Below are 22603 nucleotides of genomic sequence, written 5' to 3' on the forward strand. Positions count from 1 at the left end.
CACAATAATGTTGCCCGGGTCTTTATTATTAGATTGTTCTGCATGATGCCTATTTTTCAGAAGGTTCACTTTGGAAAGGTAACTGAAATGTGTGTGGGTAATGAAACAACATCAAATAAGCGACAATAGCCCTATGGTGTCAGTGTGGGACTGGCTGAAACGAGATCCGAGAAAGCGGGTTCGATTACACCGCGCTAAAATATTGTGTGGTGAACCTAATATGTAGGTACATACAAGCTTACCTCGAGGGTTTAACGGATCTATTAGTAATTTTTGCGATACAAATTAATAATAGTTCGTGCGAAATAAAAACAAATATAATATAGGTAACTAGACATACTATCGATTAGGTATTTATTAACTAACATAATATCTAATGTATCATCTTCAGTGAAATGACTTAAAACTAGGTGATTTATTAGTAATGTCTACTGTTATTGAGGAGTCTCCGTAAGTTACTTATGTCAGGCTGGAGGCTTAATTATGGACGTAACACACCCGGAATGGGATCGTAACCGTATCAACTTGAGGCGGTCAGTTTGTATGAAACTCCATACTGCAACGCATACCTATCCGCACCGTAAAGTAAACGCCTCGCCTCGTGTTTGGAAAGGCGATATGGTGTTGATCCCTTTCCGAGTCTGCTATGACCTCACAGTCGATATCAGCTCTGTGAATCTCTCAGTATAAGCGATGACGCTCTAAACTGAAACATCGCGAAGCTATCACGTTGAATTTAAAGATCTTTTAGACCCCCTGTCGCGGTTAAGTCCAAACGGAAGCGCTCTAATCTGTCGTCTCTACCAACCCACCGTACATGCCCTCTCCTTTTTTGCTCACAAACAGTCTTCGCCAAGTCAACACTTCGACAGTTACGACTTCCGATGACAATAATTAGCATGACAAATGACTGTTTAGATCCTTCAGCGCCTCGCGACTAATCCGTATAGGTTTTTTATTTACAGCGGCACCCAATAAAGAGAGAGCAGTTCGGCTTTCAGCAGTGCCGTTTTGTTGAATAAAAACCGGAATAAAACAAAGAGGGATAATATGAAGATAGATTGATATTGTTTACTTAAGATTAATTTAGCCACGATTTCCACACGTGCCTTAAAATTGGCTGACCTGTTAAATTATACAAACTGCATTCGTCATTTTGTTTCATCTAGTCTCTTATTCCTACATTGTGCCATAACATATTAAATTACAACACATGATAATAAAATAAATCTATAATATTGCTTACATGATTTTTTCGGAATGGTGTACTTGACACATATCTACTCGTACTTTTTGTAAGCTGTACCTGGATCTTTCGCAGGCAGAGTAATAGATAAAGATGAAATACTTTAAGATTACTTCTTTAGAACTGCAACTGAATATGTAAAAGAATACAATAGGTGAATTAGAACACGAAAATTTGAAGACAGTTCTAGTCCAGTCAATGAATGCTTTAAAGACGGTGTAGAGAGAAATCCCTGGAACACAATTTCTGACCTCGGGATTTTATTTAGACTAGTTAGGAGGTGAACATAGTAAAAGTCCCCGCCCTTAGCCCTTGAGCCGGCGGGGAGAGGGGGGTTAAAAGGTACCACTTTTCGGTTTTTCGCTTAATCCTCGGAAACTATGCGTCCTAGTGACATGGCTACTATGAACCAAAAAAGCTTATTCAATTTGCTATAGGTGAGACGGTCAAGTTTTTCTATATCTTGTATAGTTTTCGCGGCATCTGCTCTAGAAGGTCTGTAATATTGGAAATTTTAATTTTGTCTTACATGTTCCCATCAGGAGAAAATCGACTAAATCAACATTAAGCAAACATTATAGACATGCGGGAGCATGTTAAGCCTATTTCCAGGGAGGGGACTGCATCGTGCGTATATTTAGACGAACTAATTGGAGCCACTTTTGACTCCTCATCACTCAAAAAGCACTGTGCATTAACACTTCAAATTAGGCTCATGTGTTGAGACTTGCAAGATAAACATCAGCTTCAAATTTCATAAATATACCTCAAACGGTTATTTAGGTATTGACGTTCAAAAATCGACATTTAGGACACTAAAATCTATCTATCACCTGTGAAATGTTAAAATTTACTGGTTTTTTATTTGTTCCTTTGTATTTACACAACTACCTATCTGGATGCCAAATTTGAACCTTCAAGATCATCTGGAAGTGGTTAGAAATTGGTCTTATAGGTCAGCCATGTAGATTTTTAGACGTCAATACCTAAAGAATCGTTTGAGGTATATTTATGAAATTTGAAGCTGATGTTTATCTTGCAAGTCTCAACACATGAGCCAAATTTGAAGTGTTAATGCACAGTACTTTTTGAGTGATGAGGAGTCAAAAGTGGCTCCAATTGATTCGTCTAAATGTACGCACGGTGCAGTCCCTGGAACTAGGCTTAAGGCCGGGTAGCAGAGAAAATGGCGAAAATGAGGTTTTCATTTTTCATTTTTGAGGTACTAAACAGTAAAATTAAAGGCTAAGATTTTTATTGGGCATAGTTGAGGATATTTTCTAGGGCTATTAACGGATGGAAACACGATTTGATGAAGTTGACTCGATAGAATATATTCCCAAAGTTACCTCTATTCGTTTTCTATTTATGGTTTTATTTTTAAAATAAGCGATTTGAGATTCTAAATCTTTTACTAAACTAAAGTTCAGAAATAACTTGAGGGCTTTTAACGGATGAAATTTTTATATTGCGTCTTATTTAGTTACTATGTTAAAAAATGTGGAAAAAATCGTCCATGACGGCTTGGACAATCTCAATCAGTCGCGCGGTGGCGCTTACGGAGGACGGACGCGTGTCAGTTTTTTGGTCGTGACAGTTCGCGATTTGTCAATATTTTTGACAATGATGACTTTGATGAGTCACAGTATAATAATATCAGTGTTACTGGAGAAAGCTAAAATTTTTGATAATTAAGAATTTGTTTGAAAGCAATTTTGTCTACCTATTGAAATTTAAATCGTTCGCATCCTTTTAAACGAAGACTCTACACATGATACATAGTACATTCCTCAAATATGAGACAAAACCAATGAGTTAAAATTACATTTTAATAGGACCTACATACAATCGTCTTACACTCTTTAGAAGAGCACACTGACACAAATAAATAATAAAAAATACTGTCTAAGGTCTGTAGCTAAAGGTCTAAGCTGTAAGATAGAAGAATCTTCTAGCCTAAAAGATGGCAGATGCAGCAGATGTTAACGGATTTAAAACTGGAGTTCACATGACTCCTTGTAGACTTGAGTGTCTAGAGCGTCCCTTCCTCCACCATGCGTAAGAATGTTTCAAAAATACTGTCTAAGGTCTGTAGCTAAAGGTCTAAGCTGCAAGATGGAAGAATCTTCTAGCCAAAAAGATGGCAGATGCAGCAAATGTCAACGGATTTAAAACTGGAGTTCATATGACTCCTTGTAGACTTGAGTGTCTAGAGCGTCCCTTCCTCCACCATGCGTAAGAATTTTCAAAAAAATACTGTCTAAGGTCTGTAGCTAAAGGTCTACGCTGCAAGATGGAAGAATCTTCTACCCAAAAAGATGGCAGATGCAGCAGATGTCAACGGATTTAAAACTGGAGTTGATGTGACTCCTTGTAGACTTGAGTGTCTAGAGCGTCCCTTCCTCCACCATGCGTAAGAATTTTCACAAAAATACTGTCTAAGGTCTGTAGCTAAAGGTCTAAGCCGTAAGATAGAAGAATCTTATAGCCAAAAACATGGCAGATGCAGCAGATATCAACGGATTTAAAACTGGAGTTCATGTGTATCCTTGTAGTTTTGAGTCTCTAGAGCAGTGGTTCTTAACCTTTAAGTCATGAGGGACCATTTTACCAAATTTCTGTCTTGTCTGTCAGGGACCACCTTATAATCGGTCAAAGCCAGTTTGACTGCAAAAATCAGTTAAAAGTGGTTTTGACCAAGGTGTGCAAGTGCACATCGTGGACCACTTGGAATGCCTCCAGGGACCACCAGTGGTCCGCGGACCACCGGTTAAGAACCACTGCTCTAGAGCGTCCCTTCCTCCACCATGCGTAAGAATGTTTCAAAAATACTGTCTAAGGTCTGTAGCTAAAGGTCTAAGCTGCAAGATATTAATAATCTTCTAACTTTAAAACTATAATTTGAACGAATTTTGCTATTAGTGGACAAATTTCTGCTCACGATGGACTAATTATCTGCTATACTCTCGACTCTCTAAAGCACAACATTTATAAAAATTTTGCTGCGGTAATGCACTCCAGGTAACAGTGTGTGATGCTCATTGCTCATAGTGATTTTCGATACAGAGCCCCGTACATACGTTATACATAAATTATGGAAAGAAAACACCCAGACCAATACAAACAAATATGTATGCAATTTTAGTATGATATTTTTATTTATTAATAAACAAAAAGACTGAACAAAATTGATGCGTGTACTGATTAATGTAATTAACCACATGCAAAGCTTTGTGAATTGCAACAACTATTTATTATCCAAGCTCTAAATAATCGCTACTACGAGTAACTATTCATAAAATGTTTTTCCAATCGCTCAAGCTCCCGAGGATCTACCGATAGGTCGGGTGACGTAATCTTGAAATTCTTTTAGCCGGCGCGGAACTTCCGGAAGGTCGGGTGACGCCACGCCTCTTTGAACCGTGTTTACTTTGGCAGTTATATTCTATATTTATTCGATTCTAAAATATATTCCCAAAAATTTTGAAAGTTGTTTTAATTTGTATCACTTGGATATGATTTGTATTAGAAAGTGCTGTGAGTGTGACGCTTGAACGTAAGGAAGTCAACCTAACCTAACCAACTGCGTATTTCTAAACTGCGTATTTCTATACTGTGTAGCCGCGAGAGCTCTTTGGCGCGCTGTCTTCGGCGAAGTATTGCGCGCGCAGATTTTGACAGCGCGAAATACCTACTTTAGCAGAAATACCAAGCCTTAACATGCTCCCGCATGTCTATAATGTTTGCTTAATATTGATTTAGTCGATTTTCTCCTGATGGGAACATGTAAGACAAAATTAAAATTTCTAATATTACAGACCTTCTAGAGCAGATGCCGCGAAAACTATACAAGATATAGAAAAACTTGACTGTCTCACCTGTAGCAAATTGAATAAGCTTTTTTTTTTTGGTTCATAGTGGCCATGTCACTAGGACGCATAGTTTCCGAGGATTAAGCGAAAAACCGAAAAGTGGTAACTTTAAACCCCCCTCTCCCCGCCGGCTAAAGGGTTAAGGGCGGGGACTTTTGCTATGTTCACCTTCTAACTAGTCTAAATAAAGTCCCGAAGTCAAAAATTGTGTTCCACGGATTTCCATCTATAATGCTTTATTGACTGGACTATTCACAATTTTCTAGAGTAGAGTTCCATTGTAATTAATATACTCTACTGACGTCACTGCTACGTCGTAGCATCCAGGCGCTACGAGTAGGTTAGTATCGCAATGGCGCTTGCGTATTTCCACAGCCTACCTACAAAATGTAACTAGAATGTGGAAAATGATTGCATTTGATAAATCCGGTATCCTTCCGTTTGGCACTCTTATATCTATACATATATACAACAAAATGTTAACAAATAACTACTAAACTAAACTATGACTAAATAAAAAAGGGGAAAAATTAAAATTAGTGGCCAAATTACTTTTCGCCAAATTTCACTTCGCAAACAACTTATCGCCAATGTTTCATTTCCCAAATGAACTTTTAGCAACTGCACTTTTCGCAACTAATTCATTTGGTCAAATTATCATTTGGCAAAATTTTACTCGGCAAATGTTTATATAGTAAATGTTTTATGTTGCCAAATATTATATCCCAAATAATTTGTTTGGTCAAATTGACACTTCACATACTTACCCACCCACCGTTACCCACAAATGAAAGCTTAGGGCACATGATCATGGTTTTTACAAGAATTTTATGTAAAACAAAGAGATATACAGGGTGTTAGGTAAATGGGTATATGAGCCGACACTAGCCCATGTTAACATGGTCATATAAATGGTATGGTGAAGTCAGAAAATTTATATCTTCATTTTTATTATTTTATTTTTCATACAAATCGTATTTTATAAAATTTATTTAGTATGAAAATTAAAAAAATTAAATTGATGATATCAAATTTCTGACTTCACCATACCATTTATATGCCCATGTTAACATGGGCTAGTGTCGGCTCATATACCCATTTACCTAACACCCTGTATAACCATACTATGGTTGCAGAAAGTAGGTATTGCAGAAAATAGTAGGTTAGGTTAGGTTAGAACAGTGACCCGCGAAGGCGAGCGAAGCGTGCCGCGGTAGCGGCCGCCGAGCGCTAGAATCACCTCTATTGTTAATGAATATTTGGAAATTTCGATAAAAATAATGAAATATGAAAATTAATTTAAAATAAATATTATATTAACTACCCACTAAACAAAATAATAACCACAAGCTAATTTGTATTCCATTCTATGCACCAATGAAATTGTTTTATTTATTTATTTTATTTATTTATTATTAGGTAACTATATACCTACTACAGTTGACAATCGAGTTTTGTGATAAGTTGTTTTGTAATTAGTCGAATTTTGTATATAGTTTATCGTAAAATATTTTTGCCAAATGAAACATTTGGCAAAACATACAATAATTTGCTAAACAATAATAAAATGCCAAAAACGACATTTGCGAATTAAAAGTTTGCAATAAGTTGTTTTGCCAAATGAGAATTTGCCAAATGAAAATTTGCGAAACGTTGTTTGCGATGTGATAATTTGGGAAACTATTTTTGGCCAAACATTAGTAATCCGATAAATCCTTATAATATTATTGTAAAATTTCATCAAAATCAGTTTGGTTCTATCGTTATTAATATTCATCCATCCATCTGATCCATCTTCACAAATGTCAATTTTATTTTTTTACCTTTTACTTACTTACCTTTTTATATTTAAGACTAGGCGCAGACCACCGATTTTTAGTTGGCCGATAGTTGTGTCCGATTTTAATTTGTATGAAGAATCGGCCAAATCGAATCGGCGTAATGTGCGCACTTCCATACATGCCCATACTGATCAACTGCCCGACTAAACTATCGGCCGACGAAAAATCAATGGTCTGCGCCTAGGCTTAATCTTTTTTTAGAAGTAGGTACTTTAGTCATGATCCCCGTTTTCCTAGAGTTTCAGTAAATATTATGTGGCATATTACTTATACTGAAACTTGACGCGGACTTCTTGAGAAAACTTGAAGAGTAATGTTGCACTCTTTCGTTTCATTTTCATGAGTGAGTTTCATGCACGTTCACGAACACATAATATTTAATTACACATTAGTCGGCTAAACACACAATTTAAGAAAATAAAAAACTGTTAACTCACCCACACATAGCATCATCATCATCATTTCAGTCACAGGACGTCCACTTCTGACATAACAAAGCTAATGGCAGGTGGAAATACCTACAAAAATCTAACTAGGTAGTTACCATTTTCTTACAGTCTAGCTAACCTGCATGTCTATGCCATACTAGGCTAGTGTCGCCTTTGAATAGATTAATTTAATATTTTTTCATGAAATGCTTATTTAATTTTAAATAATGTTTATTAACTACTATTTATTGGTTACATTCTTTAGCTTTAGAATAAATGTCTTTTACTTATGAATTTCTATAATAATAAAATTACAAAGATTTTAAAATTTCAGTATTAATTAAAAACACTATAATGCTACAAATGCAGAAATGCTAGGTACATGTATATGGTAACGACTAGAGTAGGCATTATTGTTTTAACCATGAATCCCAATGCACCTATTTTGGTTTTTATCGTAAGCTTTATCATTAAAATCAAATTTTAGCCAAGTCTAAGCAGTAGTCAAAGCAAAATTTTAATTTAATCTTAATCCACAAATATTATTTAATAATGTAACTACTTAGTATAAAATTATGTAAACTGAATATGGAACAATTACTGTGGTGTTGTCAGTCACGTACTCTACTTATGGTTCAGTGGATGATTGGCGGGTTATTTATATTCCTTTTCTGTCCGTACTTATCTACGTTGAGTGCATGGCTTTGTGGTAGAATAGCAACAGTTGTCGTACACAATAGGGTTAGGGTGAGGGATGTTTCGGAGGGGACGCGCCTCGAAGACGCGCCAGCGCCGCCCTCGGCTCCGTCTGGGCGTGCGGCTCCTCCTGCCGAGCTTTGCAGCCAACAGACAGAGATGGAATATACCCCGCCGCCCCGTGCCAGAGCGAGCCGCGTGCCACGGGGCGGGGCGAGGACGCGGCACAACGCTTCACCGACTGCGCCCACGGACTCGCTCATTCGTCTCTCGTTTAGCGTCCGCTATGTAAACGGGCCTTGTTGTGAATCTAAACAAAATCAGTCAGTCGTCGTTTTGCTGTCGAAAGAGCAACGCGTCGAAGGGCCGCGCTCGCGGTCGGAGCATGGTGTGGCAGTGAACGAACCCCGGAACGATGCACGCGCTCTTCGGCGAACAGAGCCCTTATGCGTACCGCGGAGGAGCCGCCGGCGGCTACTCGGCCGGAGTGACCCCCTATGCCTACGAGCAGTACCGGTACGGGTACGGAGCGCCCTACCTCCACCCGCACCAGCAGCATGTCGGCGCGCCCAAAGACATGGTTAAACCGCCCTATTCGTACATAGCGCTCATCGCTATGGCCATACAAAATGCACCGGACCGTCGAATAACGTTGAACGGCATTTATCAGTTCATCATGGAGCGCTTTCCTTACTACCGAGAAAATAAACAAGGCTGGCAAAATTCTATAAGACACAATTTAAGTCTCAACGAGTGTTTTGTGAAAGTGGCGAGAGACGATAAAAAGCCCGGCAAAGGAAGCTACTGGACTCTGGATCCTGATTCTTACAATATGTTCGATAACGGATCGTACCTGCGGCGGCGACGTCGGTTTAAAAAAAAAGACGCTCTAAAAGAGAAGGAAGAAGCTTTGAAAAGACAGCAGCAGCTACAGCAGGCACAGGAGGCCCTGGCGGCGCAGGAGGCGCTGAGCGCGGCCGACGCGCTGGGCCAGGCGCGCGACGTCAAGCCCGACGTCAAGCCGCGCATCTTCGAGTGCCGGCCCAAGCGCGAGCCCGGCGCCGAGTGTGCCCGCTATGACAAACCATCCGAAGCTATGGACGATTTTAGCGAACCCCGGTTGCCACCCTCAGCCGTATATTGCTCTCCGCAACCATACTCTCTGGCCGCGGAGGAGTTCCGGGCAGCCACTTCGGGCTGGTACGCGGCGCCTGAACCGCCCGCCGAGCAACTGCCGCCAGCATTCCGTGATCTCTTTGAGCCGCCGAGCTGTCAGCTGGCCGGTTTCCGCGGCGGCTCCCCCGGGCCCGACGCTTACAGAGCGTCGCCGCCGCCGCATCACCACTACCGCACACCGGCGCCCTCGTACTATCACCATCAAGCCTGCGTTGCAGCCGCTCCGACACCCGCTCACAAGTCCTACTGAGATATTGCCCTCAGGTAAGCTTTGGTTGTGTTAAACATGGCTGTGCGATGTGTTACTGCGTGGCGTTCGCGAATTAGGCTGTGCGAATGGCGCGCTGGTCCACCCTTGCGGCCGGAGGGTGGGCTGGAGTGCGCGCAGGGACCCCGGGGCACCTCGTGACGTGGTTGTGGTTGCAGGAGGCCGGCATCACACGGCGCCGAACGGATTTAGCCGCCCGCGTCAGTACCAAAGCGGATAAATATAGCGCAGTAGCCGGAGATGCCGTGAAGGCAAGTGGCGGCGCGTCGATAACCACTGTTTACAGATCGGCGGCCGACCCTGCCGCCTCCCGCTCCGTTCACACCTATAGGTATGTCGAAACCCAACATGTGTTAGAAGTTAGCTGTAACAATAAGTGGATCACAATGTGAGCTTGTGTGAGAGTTTTGATGTATGAATCTCTAACGCCGTTCGTGGTTTTACCGATTTTTTTATACTATTTAACTTGTGCATAAAACAATAGAATATAATAATATAAATTCGTGAGCGGAAATCATTATGCAACACCGCTGGAATTTTCTTCCAGAAGGAGCAGGGATCAAAGGATCAAAATTACTGTGATACCGGTATTCACATCGATTCTATCTTCTCAACGGTCAGTTTCTCATGTAGTGACAATATATTTATGTTAACACCATTAGTTGCAGACTCATTTATGAAGCCATTGTTTACGTATGCATATTAGTTTACAATGTAGCCATTGACGTGATAAAAAATGGCGGATTTGCAAACAGTTGTGGGCTTTTGTTAGTAGAACAAATGAGTTGACCATGTGGCGAGCAAGTGCCGCACACTGACTATAAAAAATGTTAAACAAATCTGAAACTATGGCCGGGCAGGCTGCGGGACCTTGTCGAACGATCTAGTGGGAAAAAAATTTGGTTGATTGTTTGAAATTAGTGAAGTCGTAACAAAGTAAATATTGATAGTACCGATTACGCCAAAATATTCATCTATGGGTCATTACGTCAAAATACTCGTACCAGGGATCATTTTAACACTTACCGATTGCTAAGCGCATAGTATAAAATCATGTCTAGAACGCGTCAATGATACTTATTCATATAAATAATTTAGATTTTTTTTCGTATGACTGTACCGATTTTGGCCTGAATAATGTATTTTTCTAAGTTATCTATGAGTGGTCCCAGTTGCCGGAAGAATATTATTTAATTTTTACGGATCCGGCGACTGGGACCGCCGTCTCAGTTAATTGCGGTCCCAGTCGCCGGAAGCCTCCACTTACCTACACCTACGGGGAGTTACTCCCTATCACACTATTTAGAGTGCTAAATCTACCTTGATGCATTTTATATTGTTTTTAAATACCCTTTATATGATAGAGATCGGTTATTTTTAAAGTTGTTGCACTTCTGTAAAATTCTGTATAATTAGGTATGCATTTCTTCCTTCACTTTTATTACTGATGCACTTACTCGTACGACTAGAATTTAAAAGTTTTCCATTTCGACAAACATATTTGATTTTTAGCATCCTACAGTAATTGGGAAATGTTCGCGATGATTTCTATGAACACTTTCTTATAGCCCCAAAACCAAAAATAGTCAGCAATCTTGGTAGATGTTAACAATAACTTAAATTTCTAGAGACTAGACCATGGTACTAATTACTTATTCTGTGTCTCTACCTAGAATGTCATAATTATCTTCTATGCACTATAATGGTTTACTTCATTTCTACTGCTTTCCAGTTATACCAATAATTTACTATTATTACAAAGACAAACTTACATTAGTATCAACATACGAGAAAAATTGCTACTATTGTTCATGATGTGCTTTTTCAGTCACAGTCAGTATACAATACTCGTAGTATTTTGTCTATAAAAACGTTCATATTAGGTAGGATAGATAAATCTGCCTTATGGATTGTGGAGCCGTTTCTAATTTTCGAGCAAAGAGATATGTTTATTTCTTTGACAAAGAATTTAATTATTATCAACTCTATCCAAGTTACACGGGAACATAAAATTATCTATTTTTGTGTCAAAAGTATTATATCTACTCGTAAACGTTATGTTCACGGTTACTCATAAATATTTATTTTAGCAAGCGCCTGAAATAAACAAAACAATGCGGAGTTGCCACAGTGCATCTATAAGGTATTATTTACATAGTTATTTGCTCACGTATTTCAATCAATTTTGTTATAAGTTTAGGCTAGGTACTGAATAATTGAAACTAATACAGTGCAATAGAGCAAATGTAGAGCCATAAGGGATAATATTTTTATTTAATCATTTTGATAATATCCACATTATGTTATTATTCAACACCGATAGCAAGTTGACTCAATTCTATTTAAGTAATTAGCTATCGATCTTGATCTCTGTGGCTGTAACTTTCAGGCTGTAAACCATTAATTTAACTGTCGATTTCAGGTATTAATATTCTTGTTACTTTCCAGTCAAAATCTAGAGTTTAGAGCTTTCGTTCAGTCGTAAAACGCTTCTTATGAATTTTGCCGTATCTACACAAAATATTTTTTATGCAACAACTGTCATGTTTGCCGCCAAAACAAAATGGCGGCAAAAGAAGTTGTCCTACTTACCTTCAAGTTGGCCACCCTGTGGTTGACCTTTGTTAGATGTCCATGAGTATTTTTTTAACATGTCCAGGGGACCTTACGTACTTACGGCTAACTAAGTAGGTATGTAAGTATCTTCTGTCTATAACATAGCAAGCTAAAATAATATGGCCAATTTCTACTTATTTATACCCTTACTTAGGTATGTAGTTAGTTATACAGTGCGTCTTGTCACCGGTGTTCGACCCGTTAGGGCGCAATAATAATTTTATCGACAAATCCACTGTAATAAAACATTTAATCCCTACTTTTAAAAAAAATTAGCTATTTCATTTTTTTGGGTGTCTGAGTCCGGATGGATTCATTTATTTAGCAATATTCACCGATGTACAGAACCTATAAGCATTAAAGTGAATTCATTCGACAGCTAAAAGAGTAGGCAATAAGTTGATATCAAAAGCTCCCATTATTTAAGAAACACTAAAGGTAAAAAAATAATTAAAAATAATGCTTATTTTAAATTTTCAATGTTACAAAAAAACTAGACCGTGTGAACATTATCTTTTTTTCACTTTTTAGATGCACCAAGTCCTTACCTAAGCCTAGGCGCAGACCAACGATTTTTAATCGGCTGATAGTTTAGTCGGGCAGTTAATCAGTATGGGCGGGCATGTATGGAACTGCGCACATTACACCGATTGATTCCAATATTTAATTCTCATATAAATTATTATCCGGCCCAACTATCGGCCGACTAAAAATCGGCTAAAACTGATGTTAAATATCTTAACTTTAAGTCAATTAGTCTAGGCATAGTACTAGGGGGCGGGGGCACTTACTCGTATTATCGGCATGAATTCACGTTTGATAGAGTCATCAATTAAGTTAATCATAACGCCTAGACTAAGAAGGTTGTTGACTTAAAGCTAAGGTATTTAACATCAGTTTTTCTATGATATTGTACATTACGAGTAAATATGTGTTAATTTATTCGAAGAAACTAGCTTCAATCTTACTTTTACTGAATACTATCTAACGGCCGCCGCAAAATCTCATCTTAGTGAGCACCTACGTTCTAAAAGGAACCCCCATGCAAAATTTGAGACTCCTAGCACTTGTAGTTTCTGAGATTTCGTGACGAGTGAGTGAGCCATTGACCTTTCGCTTTTATAGATTATAGATGTTAAAGTTTGTGTGGATAGAAGGATGTTTGTTCCTCTTTCACGCAGAAACAACAAACGGATTTTGATATAGGACCTATTACTTACTATTTGGTATTTTTGTCAATTTATTAATTTAACAAATCACAACGATAGTGTCAAGTAAGTCGGTTAATCTTTGACAAACTGAATTTCACGCGGGTAAAGATATAGCAAAAGCTTTTACCATTTTTCAATCGTAAATAAGTACATTAACGTTAAGACGTGGGAATCTTTTAGGGTATTCATCGAAGCACAAAATGATTTTTGTTATCTATACCTACTCGTACCTACTTATAATAAATCTGTAGAGAGGTCAATTCTGTACATGAAATATATTTTCAAATTAACTATCAGGGGGTGATTAAATTAGTGATCGATACTGATGCCAAAAATGCATTCAGTAAAATTGTTGTCCGTCTATCTGTCCATCTGTATGTTCCTTATAGAAACAAAAACTACTCTACGGATTTTAACGAAACTTGGTACAATTATTCTTCATACTCCTGGGCAGGTTATAGTTTATTTAGGAATTCCCACGGGAATAGGAATTAGCGGGAAAATCCTTTTGTATGAAAAATCTAAACCGCTTAAGTTAGACGCTTGAAATTTGGCATGTAGGTACCTTAATAAACTTAAAGCTTAGTTACACTAAGGAATTCCCGAAATTCCCACGGGAACGGGAATTAACGGGAAAATCCTTTTGTATGAAAAATCTAAACCGCTTAAGTTAGACGCTTGAAATTTGGCATGCAGGTACGAGTACCTTAGTAAACTTAAAGCTTAGTTTCAACAGGATATTGCAAAATTCCCACGGGAACGGGAGTTAGCGGGAAAAAACATTTGTACGAACAAATCTAAACCGCGTAAAATAGATGAAGGGGGTAAAACGGGATCCACGCGTACGAAGTCGCGGGCGGCCGCTAATAGGACTATAATAACAAGGAAACACCACTTAAACTGAATTTTTATCAAGTTGTTAGCTGAATTGGGTCATTAACCACCAACTTCTTTCACAGATGAAAGCCTGAAATGTCGTAACTACTGCTTTCACTTACGTTAAATTACTGCTGGAGTTAGTGTCAAAAATAGTTTATAGTTAAAATATTTTTTTTAATGGACTGATGTTTTAACCTTTTTATATTATTATATAGTTAAAACCAATCTTAGCCGTTTCACTAAAGTTTTTTTATTTTATTTAGATATTTTTATACTCCTGCATACCTACGTCGTCGTGAGTGCACCTTATTTTACAACAGTAATACCATACATTGTAGAGTTTGAACAGTTTCCTTTACTCAATCTTACTTCAAAACACATTTTAATTTTTTTTATACTTATTAATATGATATTGGATTAATAACTACGTCCAACTAACAATGTTATTTATACATTGTTATCTACCACAAGTTTCCCTTAAGTTTAGCGTAGAGTAAGCGCTAAGTACCTACCTAATAATCGTATGAAATCGCATTTAATAATATCCTACTTCCTACTATTCATATTATAAATGCGAAAGTTTGTATGGATGTCTGGATGTTTATTACTCTTTAAAGCAAAAACTGCTGAATGGATTTTGATAACCCTTTACAGTATTATTGTTTATAACCCAAAATAATATACCTATAGGCTATAATTTATGACGATCTCTGACAAATTAAATTTCACGCGGGTGAAGCCGCGGGCAAAAGTTAGTAATAACAATATATGAAATACCTACATTGCATTCTAATTATATTTGATCCCTGCAAAAAAGAATCCGTTGACCATTTAGTCATGCGCCGCGCCCCGCGGCCGACGACACAAGAAGCGCCGGAAATGCTGCCAAATGTAAAAAGATCTGTAAAAAATAATCCCCTGACGTCCGGATTTTTGCAAGAATAGATTATTGGCTTTTAAAATATAATCGCCGATTATCTCTTGATCCTTTTTGCAGTATCCGCAAAGACCAGGAATTTAAAAGCACGAAAATTGACTTCTATTTTGTGAGAATCTTTGCAGTAACGAACAAACTAATCGTTATAATAAGTTAAAATGTTACAGAAAAGTACAAGATTTAAGCTCTACATTCGTGGTCGGCTGGTTAAAGTGATCTGTTGAATTAAGCTTTTGGTTCGCTTTTGGAGCTTTTACGCAATTTTTTAAAGATTGATTGTAAAATAAAACAATTTTAAAACTGGTCTACTCAACTTTTCAGCTTAAAAGAAACCGAGGTGGAGTCGGAATGTTAAGAAATGTTTTCTAAAACTATCAGAAACTGAAAAGTAGGGTTTCACGAAATACTTGTACTTCACGACAAAGACTTTTTACCAAGATATTTTATAACCTCGATTAATCACACTATTACAATTAATCAGTTCTTAGGTAATTAAAGTATTATACAAACAGAAAAGACAAAAATCTTTAGGTTATTTCTGAAAACTTTTTCAAAAGCTATAATTTTAGGCCATCGCTGGCTGGCTTATAAAGCCTGAAAACGATTTTTCACGGAATTATTAAACAATTACAAATGCTCATTTGCCAAAATAAATATACGTATAGAAAGGCAATGATAATAATGATTTGTGCCGTAACAGTGTTTGTTTGTCGCAGGTATGACGGTACGAAGATAAAGCGGGAGGCAGTGCGCAGGGAACAGGGGTGTCCTTGTGATGACGACGCACAGCACGAGCTGTGATGTGCTGTTGGCTTAACAACAGCACTCGGACTCTACACTATGACCGTCTCTACACCATAGAGGTTCATTCATAGTGCCACAAGACTTTTTAGTATGTATATTCGCTTGAAAAACTAAGTATTGTATCATATACTTAACTTTTCTTAACCATAAGTCATGTTAACGCATGATTAACAAAAACGCGCTGTAGATTTGTATATTTTAATCAATTGAATATATTCTTATAGTATGACACTATTCCGAAGTAGAAAGTAAATTATCAGCAAATCAACAATTTGGTCATTGATTCCGTTTATGACAATATTATATTACAGTATTAAGCATGGGAGTGTTTATCAATTATGTAAATATATTACTGTCGTTTAAATAGTTTTTAATTTCTAAATTATAGTATATTATAAAGCTTTACAAATGTTTAGTTAAGATATTTAAATTCTAGTCTATTCATTGCTAAGTTCGTGACATTGTAATATTGAAAGTGAAAAAGTTTCTGGTGGTTCTTAGTTAAATATTCATAAATTAATATAAGTACTATGGCATTTTCAAAATATGGTTATTATGTAAAATGTGTGTTCAAAGTTGTATCTAAACACTTAATTTAGGCTACACCTGGATTGAAAATGATATAATGTTTGGGTCATTTAAAAAACATTTAAAAATAATACTTTAATGATGAGTGTGTATTTTATAACTAAAAATAAAATATTATCCAAAATAATCAAGTCATTTTATAATATTTCAAGATAGCTAGGATAAAAAATATTCACGGTACCATGATTCATAGTATCTGTCAATCAATCAATTTTAATGAATCATGTTTAATTATGTAAGTTTCGTAAACTGCAAATATTTTTTGTTACAACGATTTAACATAGTAAGATAGAAGAAGTAAATACCTAAATACTATTTAAAATTGTTCATTATGAATTAATTCATAACTAAGATGGACACTGCATTCTGTCGTATTTTGGGTTCATTATGTCATTGTAAATGAACTTGCCAGATGCGTACCATGCATGCATAAAATTAACTATCTTTATTTTACCATTTTTTCCTTTATGCAGTCTCTTTGTGTGTACTTTTATGTATGACCCTACAAGCCATTCCAAAATTATAATATGTATCTTACATGTATAATATTTATCACATCATGTCTGTAAGTTATTGATTTGTTTAATAAATGTGCACACTCATATAGACTGAGCATTTTCTACTAAGTTTATTTATTTGAAAACTTTCAATAGTATCTGTAAGGAGGCCGAATGTAGGCGTGTAGTTTAGCTAAGTATTCTGAGATATTTAGAGTAATAGGATCAATAGCATAGCCAGTAGATGTTAGCCACATTTATTGTTATGAATTTCAGACTAAGTACATTTGACATAAGGATGTAAGTATTTGAAGTGTGGGATTAACTTGTGATTTCTTGCATAAATGTAAAATAACAGTTTCTAACGTATTCGATTCTATTCATTCCTATACTACAATCTGTAAAAGCTACCTTTTATGGTATCAAAGCAAAAAGCTCGATGAAGCTACGTACGTTTTCTTTCACCTATATGTAATCAAATAACTTAATTTTTCTACTTTCGTGATGTATTTTGCAGTTGTCTGACGTTCTTGCCGTTTACCCAATTTTAGTATACTACATACATTGATAGTTATCAAGTGTAAACATAGAATTAACTAGCATTTGTATTTCTATTGATTATAAAGGCTTATTCAAACACAAAATTGTCGCGAAACAACGATAAGAAGTAGCGAAAGAGTGATAATGGAATGGGCCAACTTCTTTGAGGTAGTAAAAGGAAATTATATTTTCATGGACCAGACGTCGGTACCTTTGTATAATTAAGAAATGTACAGTAGGTACATATAAATTAATTTCTTTTGTCCGTACTACAATTATATCGTATGAGTAAAAATTAATGTGAGCCTAGCGAAAACTTATTAAACGACAAAAGTTGTTTCAGAGAGACAATTAGGTAGGTATAAGTAAAAAAATATGACTTACCTACCTATGTACTTCCCGTACTATGCCTACATTTACCATATTGAATTTATGAATGTCTGAATAAGCCTTTACATTAATAATTATGCCATATTTCAATACCTATGCGTTTTAGTTTTAATACAGTAATGATTTTACATTTTTGAGTGCCATCAACAATGCGCTATATTCCCACCGCACAGAGCTCATTCTCCGTGTGCACATCAAATCATAGCTAATTCTTTAAATTATACATTTAAATTAGTATCTACATAGCCTATAGGTATATTCATTGTGCAATGGCACGAAATTTAACTGTACTTAGATGATTTATTAGTTAATAACTTTGTGATAATTACCATAAATTGTGTGTACATAAATGTATTTAAACAATAAATGTTTATTTGTATTTAGCATAATAATGACGCTAATCCATGTTTTTTATTTTAATTTGAATGATATACCTTATTCGTACACGTAGAAGAAAGTCTAGGCTAATAATGAAAGAACTTTAAACCTATCCAATGTAGAGATGTCGTAGTCTTTATGGTTTTGTTTTTATAAGGCGGCTAGAGAATGCACAATCAAAAAGATTCAGACTGATGAATCGAAGTGAATTCAAGTCTCGTATACTCTACTAAGAAATAAAAGTGTTTCGTAGAATATTCTCTGCACTCGATAAATCTTTAAGTCCATCGATTAAATTACGACAAAAATTTCAAGTGTGGCTTCTTGAATGTTTGAATAATTTACTGACGTTTGTTGAACTGGAATGAAACCGAGGAGTGGCCACTTTGTCAGTCCGACGTGAGACTCGATGATTCATCATTATCGTGGAAACTCAAACGATTTTGGACCGTAAAAATACTGTTCCTTAATTATAGATTGTGTTATGGAATTCATAACGTATTATGCGATTATCCTCTTTAAATAAATTCTCGAAACGCGGGAAACAATTATGTTCATAAATCACGAAATATGTCAAAATTTTGCTAATACAGAGTCGCTTGCACCGATATCGATCAACGCGTATAATCAAGATTTTCACCTTCTGCTTTCGTTCAGCTGATAAGTCATCAATCCTTTTCTCTGAAATGCTGCGTTTCCACGGCATTGTGTTACAAAATATCCAGATTTCCGAACACTGTAGCGATGTGTGCGCAGGAGACGTTTATAGCCTGAGAAACTAGCCGGAACAACCGCGAGCGAGGCGTAAGGATTACGTTCAATTGTGATTTGTTTCTATCGTGGGATTTCCAAATTAACATAAAATACGGCGCCGGAAAGCGGGGGCCTATTATTATGATCTCTGATCTGCACCAGGTTTCAGGAACTGAAAAACGAACGCCAGCGAACTTCCAGCTTGATTTAATTTACCTACCAATAAGAATATCAATCCGCGCTTTTTACAAAACACGTAGGCAGATTGTTTTGTGTAATCAATCGGTGCAAGCTCGTTTCAGCTTTCATTAACAACGGATTTTAATCAAAGTAGCAAGACCCGACTGAAATATAATTAATTTACACCTACCCATTTAATGTAGGCACTAAAACAATGATTACCTACTTGCGTATGTCATAATAAAATTGGTTAGTGATTTTTTTGTACCATTTTGATTTGAGTGAGGCCATTAGTAGGCACGTATAGTAAGTCCTTTTAAATGTTACTGAATATCACCAGCCTTCAGATCGTGTAGGTGGTTCTCAATGGGTGATTTGGTAGACCTCGCATTCCTGTGTTGACAAAAAATGAAGTGTCATTTCAAGGAACCCAACCTAGGTTTCCAACAATGGGCGCTTCTGACCAGATGGCGAGAGCTGTCGATCCAGGGTTACTTCGAAACGCTGTTTTCGTAGTTTTTGGTCTATTTGTCACCGTCGCTCATGCTATCTCGCTATACGTGAGAGAGATGGCAATATAGAATCTTCGGATAACGTTTTTCGGAGTAACCCTGCAGCTTATTTGTTTGGCCATGGCGAGATGGTGAAGGTCGGTGGAGGTCCACTTACGGTGGTCAACGTCAAGTGGGTCTGTCAGCGGCGGCGAGCAGGCTGACGTAGCACCACCCGCGTTGATGGTATGAGATCAAGCACCTATAACTTTTATGTGAGTAAAGTTGGTATTACATTTTTAATTTGGTATGTAATCCTCTTGTCATTAATGTAAAGTTTTCAAGGCTTTATTGCAAAAAGTTTTTATTGAAAAAATGTAGAGTCAACGTCAGCACATAAACTACACATTTTTGGTGCCGAATTGCACTTATTACTATTTAATTATGCCAAGGTTAATGCCATCGTCAGCACATAATAAGGGTTCCTTATCAGGACTACGGAACCCTAAAAAGATAAGCAGTAATTTTACTTACGAGTAGGTACATGCATCGCTTACAAGTTTGAATTTCGCTGAAAAAGCTTGGGAATCTGAAAAATAGACACTTTTGTTTACTTCACTTTCAAAAAGAGCTAATTTATAGGGCAAAATTATTAAAAACAAAGCTAGGTAATTATCATGCTTCATGATTATAAGATGGTTGGTTGCACACATAGTAAACAAGTATCTCTAGACTCTATGTGTACGGGCTCACCGCACATAAACTTGAACATTTCTTACTTGACCTCGTTTAAATTTAGCTAAGTTAGCTCTACGGCATTGCTCGTCACTATGCATTACAATATTGGTGAATTCAATAAATCAATGTATGTTCAACACTCGTCGGGTTTGGTTATAAGCTCTACTCGGAGTCACCACCCAAGTCAGCGTTGCTATACTATGATTAGATAAACAAAAAAGGCAAACCGTGTTTGAATTACTTGGCGGGCGATAGTAGTGACCTCCCCGTGGTGCTCCCTGGAAACGGTGTCCTGCATGCGGTAACGCAGCATCAGGCCCGGCCTGCTACTACTTTTCGGTGAAATCTGTCAATCAATTGACGATGCGACGCAGTACTCGCTCTCACTCTTGTGGTCCTTCTCAGGATAGCGAGATGACAAAGCAACTCGGTGGTGACTTTCGTGGTAGTTTATGGATAGCGAGATATCGGTGGGATCATTGGATCCTTTTAAGAAGCCTTTGGACGTAGATCCGGAGGCGGTGTTGGATGACAAAAATAGAGATTTCTGTTAGGTAGGTACTTCTTCTTCTTTGCCTGGCCCTTTTCCATTTTATTTGGGGTCGGCCCTCCGTGTCATGCGTCTCCAGGCGGCTCGGTCCTGGGTCCACTTGCTGTTTACTTGTTAGGTAGGTGTTTGTGTTAAATAATAACTGTATGTTTTGCCCACGCGCAAACAAATCAAATCTTGCAGTTTTAAGGTTAGCTTGATCAAGACGCAGCGTCACGCGTCAGCAAGCTCGCCAACAAATCACTAAAAGATGACTTTGTGTCTGGTGTGTAGTAAACAATCTAAAACACTCCGGACGCATTCACAAGTGAGCAGTTAAGTATAACTTGTCTTCTATACTATACATGGTTTCCGGGTTATGGGTTCCATTTACGTAAGTATTTAACTATTTTAGTAACAAAATTGGTACTTTTGGGACGTTCAACTTTCTTTTGTTTCCTGTTGTTTTAAGATCTAAGACACCCCGCAGACGACTTTTACACGGCCGATAGTTTGGTCGGGGCTGTTAATCAGTTAAAACTTGAATGGAAGAATGCACATACAGGGTGGCCAAAACAGTGAGGTCTAAAAGAAAAATTTAGATTCCTTACAGCCATAAAATTTTAAAATATCACAAAATTGACTACTAGGTCATAAAATTTTAAAATATCACAAAATTGACTCTATCTCCTAAACTAAGCACAATCGTATTACATACATGGGGGTGATTTAGGTACACCTTGATGTAAGGAATCTAAATTGTTCTTTTAGACCTCACGTGCTCACTGTTTTAGCCACCCTGTATTATTATTATTATGACACTGTTTGGTATCGATACAAAGAAGCCGACCCAACTATCGGCCGACAAAATGTCTATTGTCTGCGGGTGTCATAATTATAAAGAAACAGTACAAAATCGACCAACTCATTTTCAAAAAACTTTTGCTTGTTGTCAAAGATGAATTGCAATCATCATCATCATCATCATCAACAGCTCTTTACAGTCCACTGCTGGACTATGAGCCTCCTCCACTATAGTGGAGGGTTTTGCCATAATCTCCACGCTAGGCAGGCGGGTTGGAGATCGCAGTTTAAAAGATTGATGTTTTTCAGAGAGCGCTGCTGCCCATTCTCTGTTTGATGTGTAGTCCCTAAGTCGCCTCTTACGACACCCGCGGGAAGAGTAGGGGTTGGTGACAAATGTATTCTACTCTGCCGTCACCACACTGCTTGCAATCCCAAAACCGTAAAAAATATGAAGCTTTTGGTAATTCATTTGCTTATACTATATTTTTACAACTGAAAAAAAATATTGCTCTTCTAAAAACCGACACGTTGCTGATTCTCCTTGTGATTTTCAGGATACTTTCACTGGTACCATACTATAACTACTACGAATAAGATTAATATCCATACGCGCTCATTTCCTTATTCCATTGTAGAAGGTAAGGGTGCTTATTTTGGCAGAACACCCGGTCAATGAACCGCCGTCGTATTTATTGTTCTACCCACACCACCAGTGTTGGTATTGGCACAAATTCTATT

General features: G+C 37.4%; 1 protein-coding gene across 3 annotated transcripts; it reads left to right on the top strand.

Annotated features, from left to right (window-relative positions):
* The first annotated feature begins 8381 nt into the window (after nucleotides 1–8381).
* Nucleotides 8382–17701, top strand: LOC135087235 (fork head domain-containing protein crocodile-like). Of its 3 annotated transcripts, none has more exons than XM_063982078.1 (2): nucleotides 8382–9523; nucleotides 15887–17701. In XM_063982078.1, the coding sequence occupies exon 1, from the start codon at nucleotides 8499–8501 to the stop codon at nucleotides 9507–9509; it is 1011 nt and encodes a 336-aa protein (XP_063838148.1). In that variant the 5' UTR covers nucleotides 8382–8498; the 3' UTR covers nucleotides 9510–9523; nucleotides 15887–17701. The 3 variants fall into 3 exon arrangements, 2 of the variants coding, with proteins under 2 accessions (XP_063838148.1, XP_063838149.1); XM_063982079.1 differs by lacking the exon at nucleotides 15887–17701 and adding an exon at nucleotides 9686–9798; XR_010260720.1 differs by lacking the exon at nucleotides 8382–9523 and adding an exon at nucleotides 9790–9858.
* The last annotated feature ends 4902 nt before the right edge of the window (nucleotides 17702–22603 follow it).

This window comes from Ostrinia nubilalis, chromosome Z (genome assembly GCF_963855985.1).
Source record: "Ostrinia nubilalis chromosome Z, ilOstNubi1.1, whole genome shotgun sequence".
Classification (NCBI taxonomy): domain Eukaryota; kingdom Metazoa; phylum Arthropoda; class Insecta; order Lepidoptera; family Crambidae; genus Ostrinia; species Ostrinia nubilalis.

Coding starts and splice junctions, on each gene's coding strand:
- LOC135087235 (XM_063982078.1), top strand. CDS start 8,499: ATGCACGCGCTCTTCGGCGAACAGAGCCCTTATGCGTACCGCGGAGGA.